Source organism: Eretmochelys imbricata, chromosome 1 (assembly GCF_965152235.1).
Source record: "Eretmochelys imbricata isolate rEreImb1 chromosome 1, rEreImb1.hap1, whole genome shotgun sequence".
In the NCBI taxonomy this organism is placed as follows: domain Eukaryota; kingdom Metazoa; phylum Chordata; order Testudines; family Cheloniidae; genus Eretmochelys; species Eretmochelys imbricata.
In genome coordinates, this window is record NC_135572.1 from 329,372,213 (window position 1) to 329,385,353 (window position 13,141).

The 13,141-nt window shown below is 39.6% G+C and overlaps 1 protein-coding gene across 3 annotated transcripts in view; it reads right to left on the reverse strand.

Annotated features, from left to right (window-relative positions):
- Positions 1–13,141, reverse strand: part of GRAMD4 (GRAM domain containing 4) — a 140,855-nt gene that overhangs the window by 12,336 nt on the left and 115,378 nt on the right. For all 3 annotated transcript variants that reach the window (XM_077834970.1, XM_077834962.1, XM_077834979.1), the window contains exons 8-14: positions 12,359–12,450; positions 10,521–10,612; positions 9,059–9,107; positions 8,051–8,122; positions 6,014–6,057; positions 5,801–5,910; positions 3,168–3,322 (exon numbers count right to left, since the gene is read on the reverse strand). In XM_077834970.1, the coding sequence (XP_077691096.1) occupies positions 3,168–3,322; positions 5,801–5,910; positions 6,014–6,057; positions 8,051–8,122; positions 9,059–9,107; positions 10,521–10,612; positions 12,359–12,450 (614 nt within the window). The remainder of the gene's footprint in view (positions 1–3,167; positions 3,323–5,800; positions 5,911–6,013; positions 6,058–8,050; positions 8,123–9,058; positions 9,108–10,520; positions 10,613–12,358; positions 12,451–13,141) is intronic.

Sequence of the window (13,141 nt, forward strand, 5' to 3'; positions counted from 1 at the left end):
AAAAAATTCAAAACGAATGACATCTGTGCACTGAAACTGAATCAAGTTTTACAAAACAGCTAAGCAGACATGGGCTATTTATCATCTTGCCTTTAGGGTTATTGTAGTAAAAGGACACCTCAGTGGAAAAGGATAGGAAAGAATAAAAGCAGTAAAGTGCAAGTCTCTCACTCGTAGTACATGGACTGTATTATATCCTCATTCTCAGCCCCTTGCTTAAGGAGCAAGCAGCTGGTTTAATGTTAGCACTACTTTTAAACAGAGCATGAGTCCTCCTGTCAGAGATTCAGAAAAGTCTTGAGTCATGAACATTTTATCCCCAGTTAAGGATTGTGTGGAGGGTAGATGGGTTTGGGATAAAGTTGGCTACCATTTTTGGTTTCATTCAGTAATTTTACAGATTGGATCCATAGCCAGGTTTGTTAAACCTGACAATGACTTTCTCTACGAGTGCTAGTGGTTAATTTAGAAACCAGACACTATCAAAGTGGGGAAAGCGGGGGGCAGGGGAGGAATCACATCTATTGAAAAATATTGTACTTTTAGAAAACTAGTATTTTAAAAATCTTTCAGATAACAAAAGAGATAATACTGTTCTTTAAAGGTTGATTTGTTGGATCATATTAAAGAAGTTCTGTATTAAAATCACAAATGAGCGATTCCCCATAGTTTAAATTCCAGGGTATTACTAATTAAGAGGTCTCTTGGTTTTTGGTACTGTTTCTCTCCCTCTATGTGTGAAACTTGCAAGCTGCTAATTGTGTTAGTACATTCTAAGACAGAGTCTGTTCTCAAAGCAATTCACAGAGAGAGAGACTCAAAGCAATACTCTAACAACAGAAACAGCACCCAGAGACTCCCCGCCCTTTTGTTGTATTAACAATTGTGATTAAAATAGAGATAGAGGATGTATGTGGATGGATGCTTGGTGTGGATAATAACTGAATGATCAGGGAGGTGCCAGCCTAAGAATCTAGTGTCCATCGGCTGAAGAAGGCGTCAAGTGGAAATAACCAGAGGGCCCCCCCGGGGGGCAGACTGGAATCCACCCAACAGCCTCAAGAATGGGAGAACCAAAGAACAAGATAACATCTTGGAGCCGTCAGGAATGTGCTATCTGCTGATTGATTCAGCAACAGCGTGATGAAGCAATTCCCATAGACTGGCATAGGAAGAAATTCCTATAAAAATAGACTCTAAAAAGTGAGAGCTTTGGGGTCTGATTCTGCAAACCAACTTCCAGGAGCATCAGATGAGCATCTGACAAGGCCCTGCTCCCTCCTCATGTCCAGGCCACCTGGCCAGTGGCTTGGCATGAGCAACTCTAAGGCTGGTAACTATGATAACAACCTTGCAGAACGTACGTACGTACGTACGTACGTGTGTGTGTGTGTGTGTGTGTGTGTGAGAATAAATATGAGATTGAATGGAATGTTATAGCTATAACTAACTGCTTACTATGATTCTTTCTGTATTCACAATAAATGTGGTATTTTGCCTTTTTCCCTTTAATAAGATCCTGCTGGTTTTTATTTTATTGGTACAACAGATTATAGTCCTATAAATCAGTGGTTCTCAATCTGTGGTCCGTGGATGCCTGAGGGTCCGTAGATTATGTTTAAGAGGTCAGTGAAAGGTTGTCATTACCATAGAAAAGTGATTTTCAGACTGTGGTCCGCAGACCCGGAGGTCCGCAAACTATGTCTACGATTTCCAAAGGGGTGTTACCTCCATTTGAAATTTTTTAGGGGTCTGCAAATGAAAACAGGTTGAGAACCACTGCTATAAATGATTGTCAAAGTACTCAGATATTACGGTAAGGGGCACTATACAAAATTCTAAGATAAAATTCTATTTCCATCTAGCTCTATTTCACGTAAGCATTCCTTGTAAGTACATCTTCAGCAAAGTTTTACTGAGCTTGGCAGTGTTCACAACAAGTATGTGGAAAAGCATGTTGCATTCCAATTTGCTTCATGAATCAGCAAAAAGTTATTGTTTCTTATTCCAAGAACTGTACTGCTAGTAATTATGTACAAAGCAGAATAAGATTGCAGTTTATATTAATGGTACATGTATCAATAGTTTATAAAAGAGTTAATAATGTTTTAATAAATGGTTAATCAATTGTTAAAGCCCAAAATGTTGAAGGCTCTTTATGAACATGGGTTTATACTCATCTACCATGTTTTTTACTGAAGCACTTATAACCATCTCTATAAGACATACTAGTTATATCTAGCATTCTTACAACCATCTATTAATCATTTATTAAACTAAACTAAACTATTTATTATCCCATGTGTACTTTTAAGTGTCACAGTGATTCTTTATCTAGGTAACCCAAATAGCACATGGTAAATAGGCCTAATGACCTGTGATGGGATGTTAGATGGGGTGGGATCTGAGTTACCCAGGAAAGAATTTTCTGTAGTATCTGGCAGGTGAATCTTGCCCATATACTCAGGGTTTAGCTGATCGCCATGTTTGGGGTGGGGAAGGAATTTTCCTCCAGGGCAAATTGGAAGAGGCCCTGTAGGTTTTTCGCCTTCCTCTGTAGCATGGGGCCCGGGTCACTTGCTGGAGGATTCTCTTCCTCTTGAAGTCTTTAAACTACGATTTGAGGACTTCAATAGCTCAGACATAGATGAGAGGTTTTTCGCAGGAGTGGATGGGTGAAGTTCTGTGGCCTGCGTTGTGCAGGAGGTCAGACTAGATGATCATAATGGTCCCTTCTAACCCTAGTATCTATGAAATAGCACATTGAGTATTCACTTCTGGTATATGGAAAAAAACCCTTGTTTTTACTTGTGATGTAAGCAAATTTCTTATAAAAATACAGATTAATATGGATACCTATATGTTATTTTTAGTAATTTTTCTGGTTATAAACATTAGAACCCCCAAACCCTCCACCCTTTTTTTTGTTTTAACTAAAAGAAAATTCTTTGTCCACAAAAAAGCAAGTCACTTTATGAATATTGGGACCCTGGATTTAAAAATAAAGACACGTCAGACTGCCATTGAAGTGTGAACACTGAAATTAGGTGTAACAATTACCTACCCCTCCCTCAATGTGCTCTAGTCACTGGGGGGGACGGAGAAAAAAAAAAAAAAAAAAAGAAGTGGACTTTGCCTGATATGTAAAAACATGAAACTTTACTTACCCGTCTTGACACTGTAGCATTAGACCTTTCTTTGAGTTGAGGATCTGTAGGCAAATTTGTCCAGATGATATAAGGAGTATCATACTTAGCTCGAAGTCTTGGGCATCGTTTGAAGATAAAATCAATAAGGAAAAACTTAATTCCAGCATAAAGTCCTGAACAATTGAAAAAAATCTGTTTTTAGCAAACACAGTAACTGGCATTAAGATTGTCAGATTTTCCATCACTTTTCCATAAAGTCCATCTATAAACCATATTTTTGCAATTATATTTCTAATCGATGTTGTATAAAAAATATAGCACACCCACATACACACTTGCATCTCACAAAAGTAATTTAAGTGGAGAACGTGGGAGCTACAACTGCAAGATCTCTGCAGCTATAATTTTGGTTTCTTTGCATAAGTTTAGTATTTAATGCTGAGAAGCGTTAAAAAAAATTCAAACATCCATCTGCTGTTTTCAGAATAAAAACGAGAAACATGAGAGATGCCCTTTTGCCTATTTTTCTATTAAAACAGTAATCCCCTATAATAATCTAAATAGTAACAGAGAGCTCTTGGACAGCTGATTATGTCCTTTTATCTTACACAAAAGATCCTCTTCCTTTATGCTAGGTTACTGAACATATTTCAAACCTCTAATCTCTTAACAGAGACTAATGATTTTAAAAGGAATCTTCAGAGTGAGTGAAATCTCATTCTGAAAGCCATTGGAAAAAAAATTCCAGCCAGTCAATTCAATCAGCATATAAAGTGACCCAATATGTGTAGTAGGTGTTTAATCTAATGCAGCAATGTAAAGTCAATGCCACATTTAAAATATTACCTACAGTTTAAGAACTGCACACGACAGTCACAAGCTGCATTACAGATACATGGTAGCAGGGGTGCTGGAACAATTTGTATAGTGGGGGAGCTGAGAGCCAGTGAACCAAACTGTAAACCCTGTACATAACGGAAACCACTTCAAGCTGGGAGGTGTGGTAGCACCCCTAACACTCCTAATTCCAGCACCTGTGCATGGTGGGCACTCCTAATTCGTAGGGCATGGTTACATGTTACACAGAAGAGGCTTTTCTCTCCTGATTTCTCATTTCAAAAACACCCCACCTCTCCCCCACATACTTCAGGAGCTTGGTATACTGAACGCAGCAGCCAAAAAGCATCCTTGGCCACTGATCACACAGCTTTCCTTCCTATTCAAACCCCCTACTGACTACCCCTGGCCAAACCAATCAAATATAAAGAGGGACAAATGTAAAGGGACAACTTTGCCCCTACTGTTATTGTTCAATATGTCCTCGTTCTACCAACGAGGTCACTGCTCTTTTTTTTCCCAAATATTCTCAGCTTCATGACTTCTTCCCTGCTGCCCGCCATGCCTCACACTTACATCCCAAGTTGCCACAGATTTTCAGGAAGTGTGTAAAACAGAGAGGCCTTCAAACTCTAGCCCAGTGTTTTTCAAACCGTGGGTCGCGACCGAGTACTGGGTTGCCTTGCTCTGGTCAGCACCGCTGACTGCAACGTTAAAAGTCCCATCAGCGGTGCTGCCCAGCTAAGGCAGCCTACCTTTTCTGACACCGCGCTGCACCCCAGAAACGGCCAGCAGCGGGTCTGGCTTCTAGGTGGGAGGCCATGGGGCTCCGCGTGCTGCCCCCGCCCTGAGCACTGGCTCCTCACTCCCATTGGCTGGAAACTGGCCAATGGGAGCTGGGGGTGGGGGGAGGAAACAGTGCCTGCAGGAGAGAGTCACGCTTCTGCCTAGGAGCCGGATCTGTTGCTGACTGCTTCCAGGATGCAGCACAGTCCGCGGTGCCAAGAGAGGAGGGAAGCCTGCCTGTGCACCCCGGCTGCACCACTGACCTGGAGCTGCTGGAGGTAAGTCCGCGCCCCAACCCCAAGTCCCAATCCCCTGCCTCAGGCCTGAGCCCCCAAACCTGGAGTCCTTTCCTGCACCCCAAACTCCTCACCCTTGGCCCCACCCCAGAGCCTTCACCCCCAGCTCAGAGCCCCTGACCCCCCTCCTGTACCCCAACTACCTGCCCCAGCCCTAAGCCCCCCCAAACCCAGAAGCCCTTCCTGCATCCCAACCCCTCCATCCCTGGTCCCACCCCAGAGCCTGCACCCCCAGCCCAGAGCCCTAACCCCCTCCTGCACCCCAACCCCCAGCCCTGAGCTCCTCCCCCAGAAACCCCTCATACCCAGCTCCGCTGGGTCACGGGCATCAGCAATTTTCTTCAACTGGGTCCCCAGAAAAAGAGTTTGAAAACCATTGCTCTAACCCATGTCAATAGCATATCATCACCATGCCTATTTTGTACAACATCCCCCACTTCCCAAAGTTACCATTCACTAGCTCTCCTGGTACATTGTCTATTCTGTCTTCTAGACTGTGTGCCTCATGGGGCAGGGACTGTGCCTTTATTCTGTGTATCTTACACAGTGCCAAGAACAATGCTGATGCTTTAGTAAATATGGTGCTTTAATGTATGGACTTAAGTTTTGAAGGAAGGATGACATTATCAAAACATTTTCTTCTTAAACTGGATGGTATTTCAAGAAACAAATTCTAAAATGTAAAGAGCTACATCTATCTTATGATATAAACATCATATATGTAATTTTTACCCATTGCAAGCCCTATAATCCTGTAGGGAAAGAAGCAGGATGCAATAAAAGCTGCCCATAGAACAATATATAGCTTCTGTGTTATTTCTGGCTGGACCCACATGAACAAGCTGTAAAAACAAAACAGAAATAATTGTTACAGCATTTTGTTTTCAGCTGGTCAGAGGTTGTTCAAATGGTTTATTTAGGAGAAAAAGAAAAATATAAACTTACTTCTTGATTTTTTCCAATATGTCTGCCATTTTGCCAAATAGGTTCTGCATTAAAAGCAAGAGACAGTTAATTTGCAATATACTTTTTGCCTGCAGAGAACTTTGCTTTCCACCAGTTTCAGTTATTTTCTATGTTAAGTGATTCTTGAAAGCCAACCACTTAGTTTCTTCTGGCTTTAGTTAAAAGTCTAGAGAATTATGAAATATGCACTATTAACAACATGCATGTTTTCCCTTTAAAATTTATTTAATCAGCATCCAGGGGATTTCCATTTTGTTGTATACCTTGTTCTTCAATTTCTGACCTATTAATCACTGGTTATTTAAAGAAAGTGGAAGGAATTGCTTAACTTTATTGTTACGGTTGGAAAATGCGTGCGTCCTGGTCATAGTTTCAGAATAATGGAGAAGTCAAAAGACAAATTACGTAAGTAGACAACACGTCAAATCTGAACTAATAGGTTTTGGATGGGACTAGAATTTTGGGAAGTCGTTATTGTATGTGTCATGGTTTGACCATTGGCTTCTTTGTTTGGAGTCAGAACCCACCTCTCTCATGTGGGTGGTGGATCTATTTGAATGGTACACTCTTTGAAGCAGATTGAGCCTGCTAGATTCTGACAGCTCTGATGAAGAACACTGTTTATCCAATACGTAACCACTCTACTGATGGCCTAGTAGAATTTTCTAAAGATCATTTTTCCTTGACCCTTGCTATTGAGGCACCATAAAATACATAGTTTTCAATAGATCCCACATTAGGCTCTACTAAACATACTGAGGGCATGGTCTCTGACTGTTGTGGGAGAAATAGATAAATAGTACATTGATGTTGGCATCAATGATAACAGAGAAGGATGAGGGTCTGGGGGTGAGGAGAGATGAAAAAAGACAGATGTGAATAAATGAGGGGCAGAATTACACAGGAACTGGAAGACAGACAAGCAGCTTCAACTTGATGCAGCAGGGGAGAAAGTAGGGGAGAGGGTAGAGGCATTCAAGGTATTGTGAGAAAAACAATGAGCCAGGAAAGTTCTTAGTAGCCATGCTTTGTACAGAACAGAGGGGTTGATGTAGGTGTCAGGGAGGCCAAGGAAGTTGCTGGAGATGATCAGGGCATGAATGCGAATTTTAGCTGTTGGGTGAGAAAGGATGTCAGACCATAGTGGTGTGGATGAAGAGGTAGTAGAATTTGGAGACTGCCTGGAAGGTGGTGGCTGAGGAGGAGGAGGGAGGAGTTGATGATTCCCTTCAGGCTTAAGTTACACGACAGATGGTAGTGTGTTCAACAATCACAGAGAATGGGGTGAGCACAGAGGCTGTGGGATGAAAGATAAGGAGTTCAGGTATGATCAATTCAAGATGATGGCAAGACATTTAGGAGGAAATGTCAGACTCCCTAAATGAAGCTGCATGTCTGTGTCATCTCAAGATTACAATACTGCAACATGGGTCTACATCTTGGGAGTATTAGCTACAGTTAAATAAAGCTAGTGCAGAATGCAGCAGCTCACTTATTAATCAAGTTTTCATAAAGAGCACATTGCACCAAGGAAGCCCAGAACAGAGCGTGAATGCATATTAACCACGAGGTGGCATTTAAAGTGTTAGTTTAAGTTATTAACTTTCCCCAGGAGGCCACCTATATTCAGCTTTTTTTTAAAAAGTAAGGGATGGTGGTTGAAGATGGTGGGCTCTTATAGGGGGTTATTATTTTACTATTCTGGGTTAATATTATTGGTCTGGATGGCCAGGAAGTTCACTTACAGCAGTTTGTATGCTGGATTTTATTTCTTTTTATAGTTTATTTGAAGTTTTCTTATCTACTTCAGCATGCGGTTTTCATAAAATCGAAAGCGGTTTAGCATGATTCCTACCTCTCCACAGGGTATTTCTTTTAAATATATAAGGGTACAAGAGATTACGAGGTAAATTAATTTGTTCTGACCCATTTTCACACATTGTACACTACGTTCTTTCAAGATGTATCCTCTCTTTATTCAGGAAACACAGACGAAGTCTGAATGGAGTACAGTACCTGTGCTTTTTGTGCCACATCTAGAACAAGCTGAAACTTTTCTGACACTGTCAGGTCTTCCTTTGGAGGTTCCTTGGACAAGACAAAAAAAATCCAATTAAATTTAACTTTCAGCTTTGTCACTGCTCTTTATATTTTAGAAAACTGCTAGTGACAAAAATAAAAATATTTAATATACAATAAAGCCACCGAGTGTGCATCCTGTATCCTAAATTTACTACATTCCACTTACGGGTTTTAGTTCTTCTGTGGCTAGCCATGATTTGTATTAGCAGTAGCTAACTAACAAATTGCTCTCCTCTGACCTAGACAAATGTTGTGCAAATTTGTTGCCCTTCCTGCTCTAGATACTAATCATTTACATTTCTGTTTAAAAACTATTTAGTAAAGTTATATGTCTAGAAACTTATGATAAAAATAAATATCTTCTGTCATTTAAGACCACAAGGTTTTCCCTGGAACCCCAAAATCCTCAATACATCTTACTGAAAAGGTTTGTCATTCAAATAGCTCTTTATCTATTATCAATAGTTGTTCCCAGAACTCTTGCAGATAGTGTAAATTTCTGGGCTGTTTAAATCAAGTCAATATTAATTTTCACATACTGAAAGCTACTGACAGCTTCACGCTGTTACAGTGGACTTTCAACAGCAGTATAAGCAAGTTTCCTGAACTGAAAAGTCCACTGGATTCAACTGTGAGACTTCTATCAAATCTCAGTTTAAACCAGAAATTCAATGTACACTTTCATTTATGACACTGCCAACGTTTTCCAGTAAAAAAACAAACAGAAAAACAAAACAAAAAACAACCCACAACCAACGTTGGCTTCGAAAGTGCAAGTAAGAAAGACCAGAGTGGCAATAGCTGTGTATTTTTACATCCTCCCAAATTGAATGATGAAAAACGGGAAAATCCTTTGAAAGGACAATTTTCACATAGGCATTTCTGTGTGTGTTTTGGAATAGCATTACAACATGCAGTGCAAAATGAGGATTAAAGACTTACAATGGGCTCAGAAACTTCAGGCACAATGCTCCACTGTATTCTCCAACCCCTAAAAGTCAAACAAACAAACTATGTAGATATCTCTTCTCCACAAGTCTACCAAGCAGGGTTTAAAATGCTTTTCTGCAACCAACACTTATGTGGCTTTAACAAAATGACGACGTTTTAAAATATCTATGACAGGGTAGCTAACAGTGTCCTTTCAAATCTACACACACACACACACTCTCTCCAATAACCAGTCACATGGCCTTGATATTTCAAACATTTTACACTGATTTATGGCAATGAAATGATAGCCACTTGTATGTTTAGAATAGACATCAACTGTTCAAAATCATCATTTGTGCTGGGAGTTCCATTTTAAAAAAATAAGCACATCAACCCCTTTCTGACAATAAGCAGTAATTAAGGAATTACAGTATTGTTCCATAAATATATACTAATGGTGCACAGGCCATTTGCAACTGAACCATCAAAGTTTATATTTTTTTCTTAACAACTGAATAATTATACATTATGGATCCAAGTCGGCACTGGTTTAAACAGATGAAGCTGTCATGAAGTCACTGGAGTTGCACACCCCCCCACACACTAAATTTGACCTGGTAAATTCTAATTAGAAAAGCCTTTAGTGCAAGGATCTGAGCTTTCCCCCTTCCTTTGCAGAACTGTTGATATATATTATAGCTTGAAATAAGTGATCAGTATTGGAAGCGAGACTTTGCACTCTTAAGAGTCCTAAGCCTGACACTGAGGTTTTAGTAGGAAGGATTCTTCATGACTCTCAGGAAATGGACATTTTCAAATACCTCAGTTTCTCAGAACAGTCAGCATATACTGTATTTTTAGGTTTCTTGTACAAACAGATTTTATATAGGGGCTGAGTTTTACATTTACAACAAAAAATGCCATGACATCTAAGAGCAGGAAGCCTAGTTAGGTTTAAAATTGTGAAAAAAATGAAATATCTTTTCATTAACATATTTGTATCCAAGTTAAAATATTAATTCAACCTGTGTTATGCCTGGATGAAAGAAAAAGTTCTTTCTATAAAAATGTGAACAGGTTTCAGCCTGTAACGTGCTGCTCTCCAATCGCCTCCAGTACTCCTGGAAGATGGAAACTGCCTCCTTTGGGGGATTTTACTATAACAATAAATCACTGCATTAAGTGAGTGAATGTGCAGCATCCCTTATGGCGACCTGAGTCATTGCAAACCAAAAGTATTTACTTACAAGGGTGATAGATCTTTATGACAACAAGACTAGTTTGGATTCTATGCCTTTTCATATTTGTCATAGCTTTAGAACCACAAATTTATTTAAACCCACATTTTAACCCTTGCTGATAGCAAAGTTAACAGCTTAAAATTATTTCAGTGTAAGAACAAAATAAAAGCCTGTAGATAAATTAAGTTACACGAATGGCTAAATCCTTAATATTTAAGCAAAGTAAATACCTGGCTATGAGGTAATTTAGGGATAACCTCAAAATTGCTAAAAATAAGAACATAGGAATGGCCCAGCCATGCCATACAGCATTCATGTAAATCTGCAGATAAAAAAGGAAAGAGTTGCAGATTACAAGCTAAATTACAATGATTTGCATGAAACAATACCTGAACTGTGTTACTAGGTACACTGCTAAAACACAACTCCCAAAGATATTAACACTTAAGGATGTGAAAGCACCCCTGTGACTGATGAAAACGCAGCTGATTCATACACCCAGGGTCAAACATTAACTAGGAGATTCAGTCAATCACAATGAACTGCTACTTCAGCAGCTCTGAGCTGCATGCATGGCAGATGAATCTCTCATAGTCGCTTGAGCACAACAATAACAAAAAGTCATTAGATTAACAGAATTTAAGACAGCAGGGGCCATATTATGATCAGTAGCAAGGCCACACTAGCAGTGAGTCAGAGTGCTGAGTGGAAGTCAGGGTAGTTCTAGCGACTGGGCACTTGAGGGAGAGGAAGCAGTATGAGCACCAAGATACTGAATTGTATTTTATTCACAGAAGCAATACTCCAATGTGTCACCAAGTTTAATACCATTCGGGGGAAGGAAAATTGAGATGTCTAAGAAGAAAAGGGAAAAAATTATTTAGCACTCGCATAACAGATTACACTTCAGAAGTGCTTTACATACATAACTGCTCTCACCACCTTTGCAAAGGCCACTTTATGGACAAGTAACATAGTAAGGTGTTCTGCTCGAAGCCACACAACAAGACAGTGCCCAGCCAGTATCAGGACTAGCAGCTCCCAGATAAGGCTCTTCTATATATATAGCAGACCACACTGCTTCTATATAAATCACTTTTCAGATGAGAAGCAAGAATTTGAGAGACGAAGAGATGAAAGAGGTGGATAGAGGTTTGGGAAAAGGGGTGTAGAGGCAGTGCTAGAAGGGGGTAAGGGAGCCCAGAATGGAGGTGGTTCTTTTTAATGTTCCTTGATTGGTGTATTAAAAAACAGTATTAAATCAGCAACCCATGTAGACTTGCGGGGTTACAATCAATGAAAGTGCAGCTGTAACTACATAAAATAATGAAACTTCACTTGCATGTTTTAGGATATTGCTAGAACTCTTCATTCAGTTATCTGTAATTTATTTTTAAATTAGAATTTAGATTTTTCCAGCATATTTTAAATTAGATGTGGTGTGGATAAAGTGTGCCACACAGACAGATCTAGAGACCAAAGTTCTGTAATTATCCACAGACCAAGCAGTACAAGTCCTCCTCACAAAACTCTCACCAGTGTACATCAATTCTAGTTCAGTCTGTATGCCTATTCCCTGGGCCTCCCTTCTGACAAAGAGCGCCAAATTAATGCAAACTATGATGTTATGGTGCGGGTACTGACAGGAAAGACTTTCATTTGATGTGGAACTGTCCACTTTAGGAACTGGACTGAGATTGATAAGATATTTCACAGAGGAACATCAGTCAGATGATTGGACGCATTTTCCGGGGGGCGGGGAGGGAGTGGTGGCAATCACAGGCAACAGGATGAAATATCCACTAGGCTGTAAACCATTTGCAAATATGGAAACTTTTGTTTGAATATCTGACATTGTTAAAAAATGAGCAAAGAATCCTAATATTAAAAATAGTTCTGAAATAAGAAAAATCATTTTATTTAATATAGAACAAAATTATACTACACTGTTTTGACTTTGCCATGTTTGCTAATGCTGAATTATAGTAGACACTTTCAAAGAATGCCACTAGGTGATGGCTATAGAGTTTTCAACCGTTATTACACCTGGAAGAAAAGGATAACTTACAATAAAGGCAATAGCAGAAGTGTAGATAGAATACCAATCTGATAAGGCAGAAAGATTCTTCACAAAATTAGTAACAGGTTTGGCACCTCTCTCTAGGCAGAAGAAAAAAACAAATGTGGTAAATAATTAACAGCAATTAAATCATTTGTAAAACAACAAAAGTAAATTGGGAATAATCTGAGATCTTTATTGAATGTTAAAGACAGATTTATGGATTGGATTACATACATTTTTATTTAAATGCAAGAGCTGCCCAAAATCTCAGCGCCCAAATTAGTTAAAAAAAACCAAAAAAACACATAGCAAAAGAAAGACTTCAAGATTACTGAGCAATTAAAGAGAATCACACTCCCACAAACTAAAAAGGTTTTAACACAAAGAAGTACAAATATGATTTGAACTGTGGTTTAGATCCTTTAAATACTCTTCTCCTTCCAACCCTGTACCCTATTGATGGGCCCAATCTGATCTCCTGTCATCCTTAGTCAAGACTCCTGTTAACTTCCAGGAGTACAGGACAAGGCCCTTAATTTCTATTGCTCAAAATTAATCTATCCCTGCTATGCCTTCCATGGGAAGTTCTTAAACAACCAGGGCTAGATTTGCAAAAGGGTAGCTCTAAGGACCAACATCACATCCTAAGGACTGCATGGAACTAGCTGGGAGGGCGATAGCACCAGTGGAGCTCATTGGTTTAATTGCTCTCTACAGCAGCTACTGTCAACAGTGCTGTACTGCATTAAGATGGCTGCCCAGCCTTTGCAAGACCCTCAAAAGAAGTTA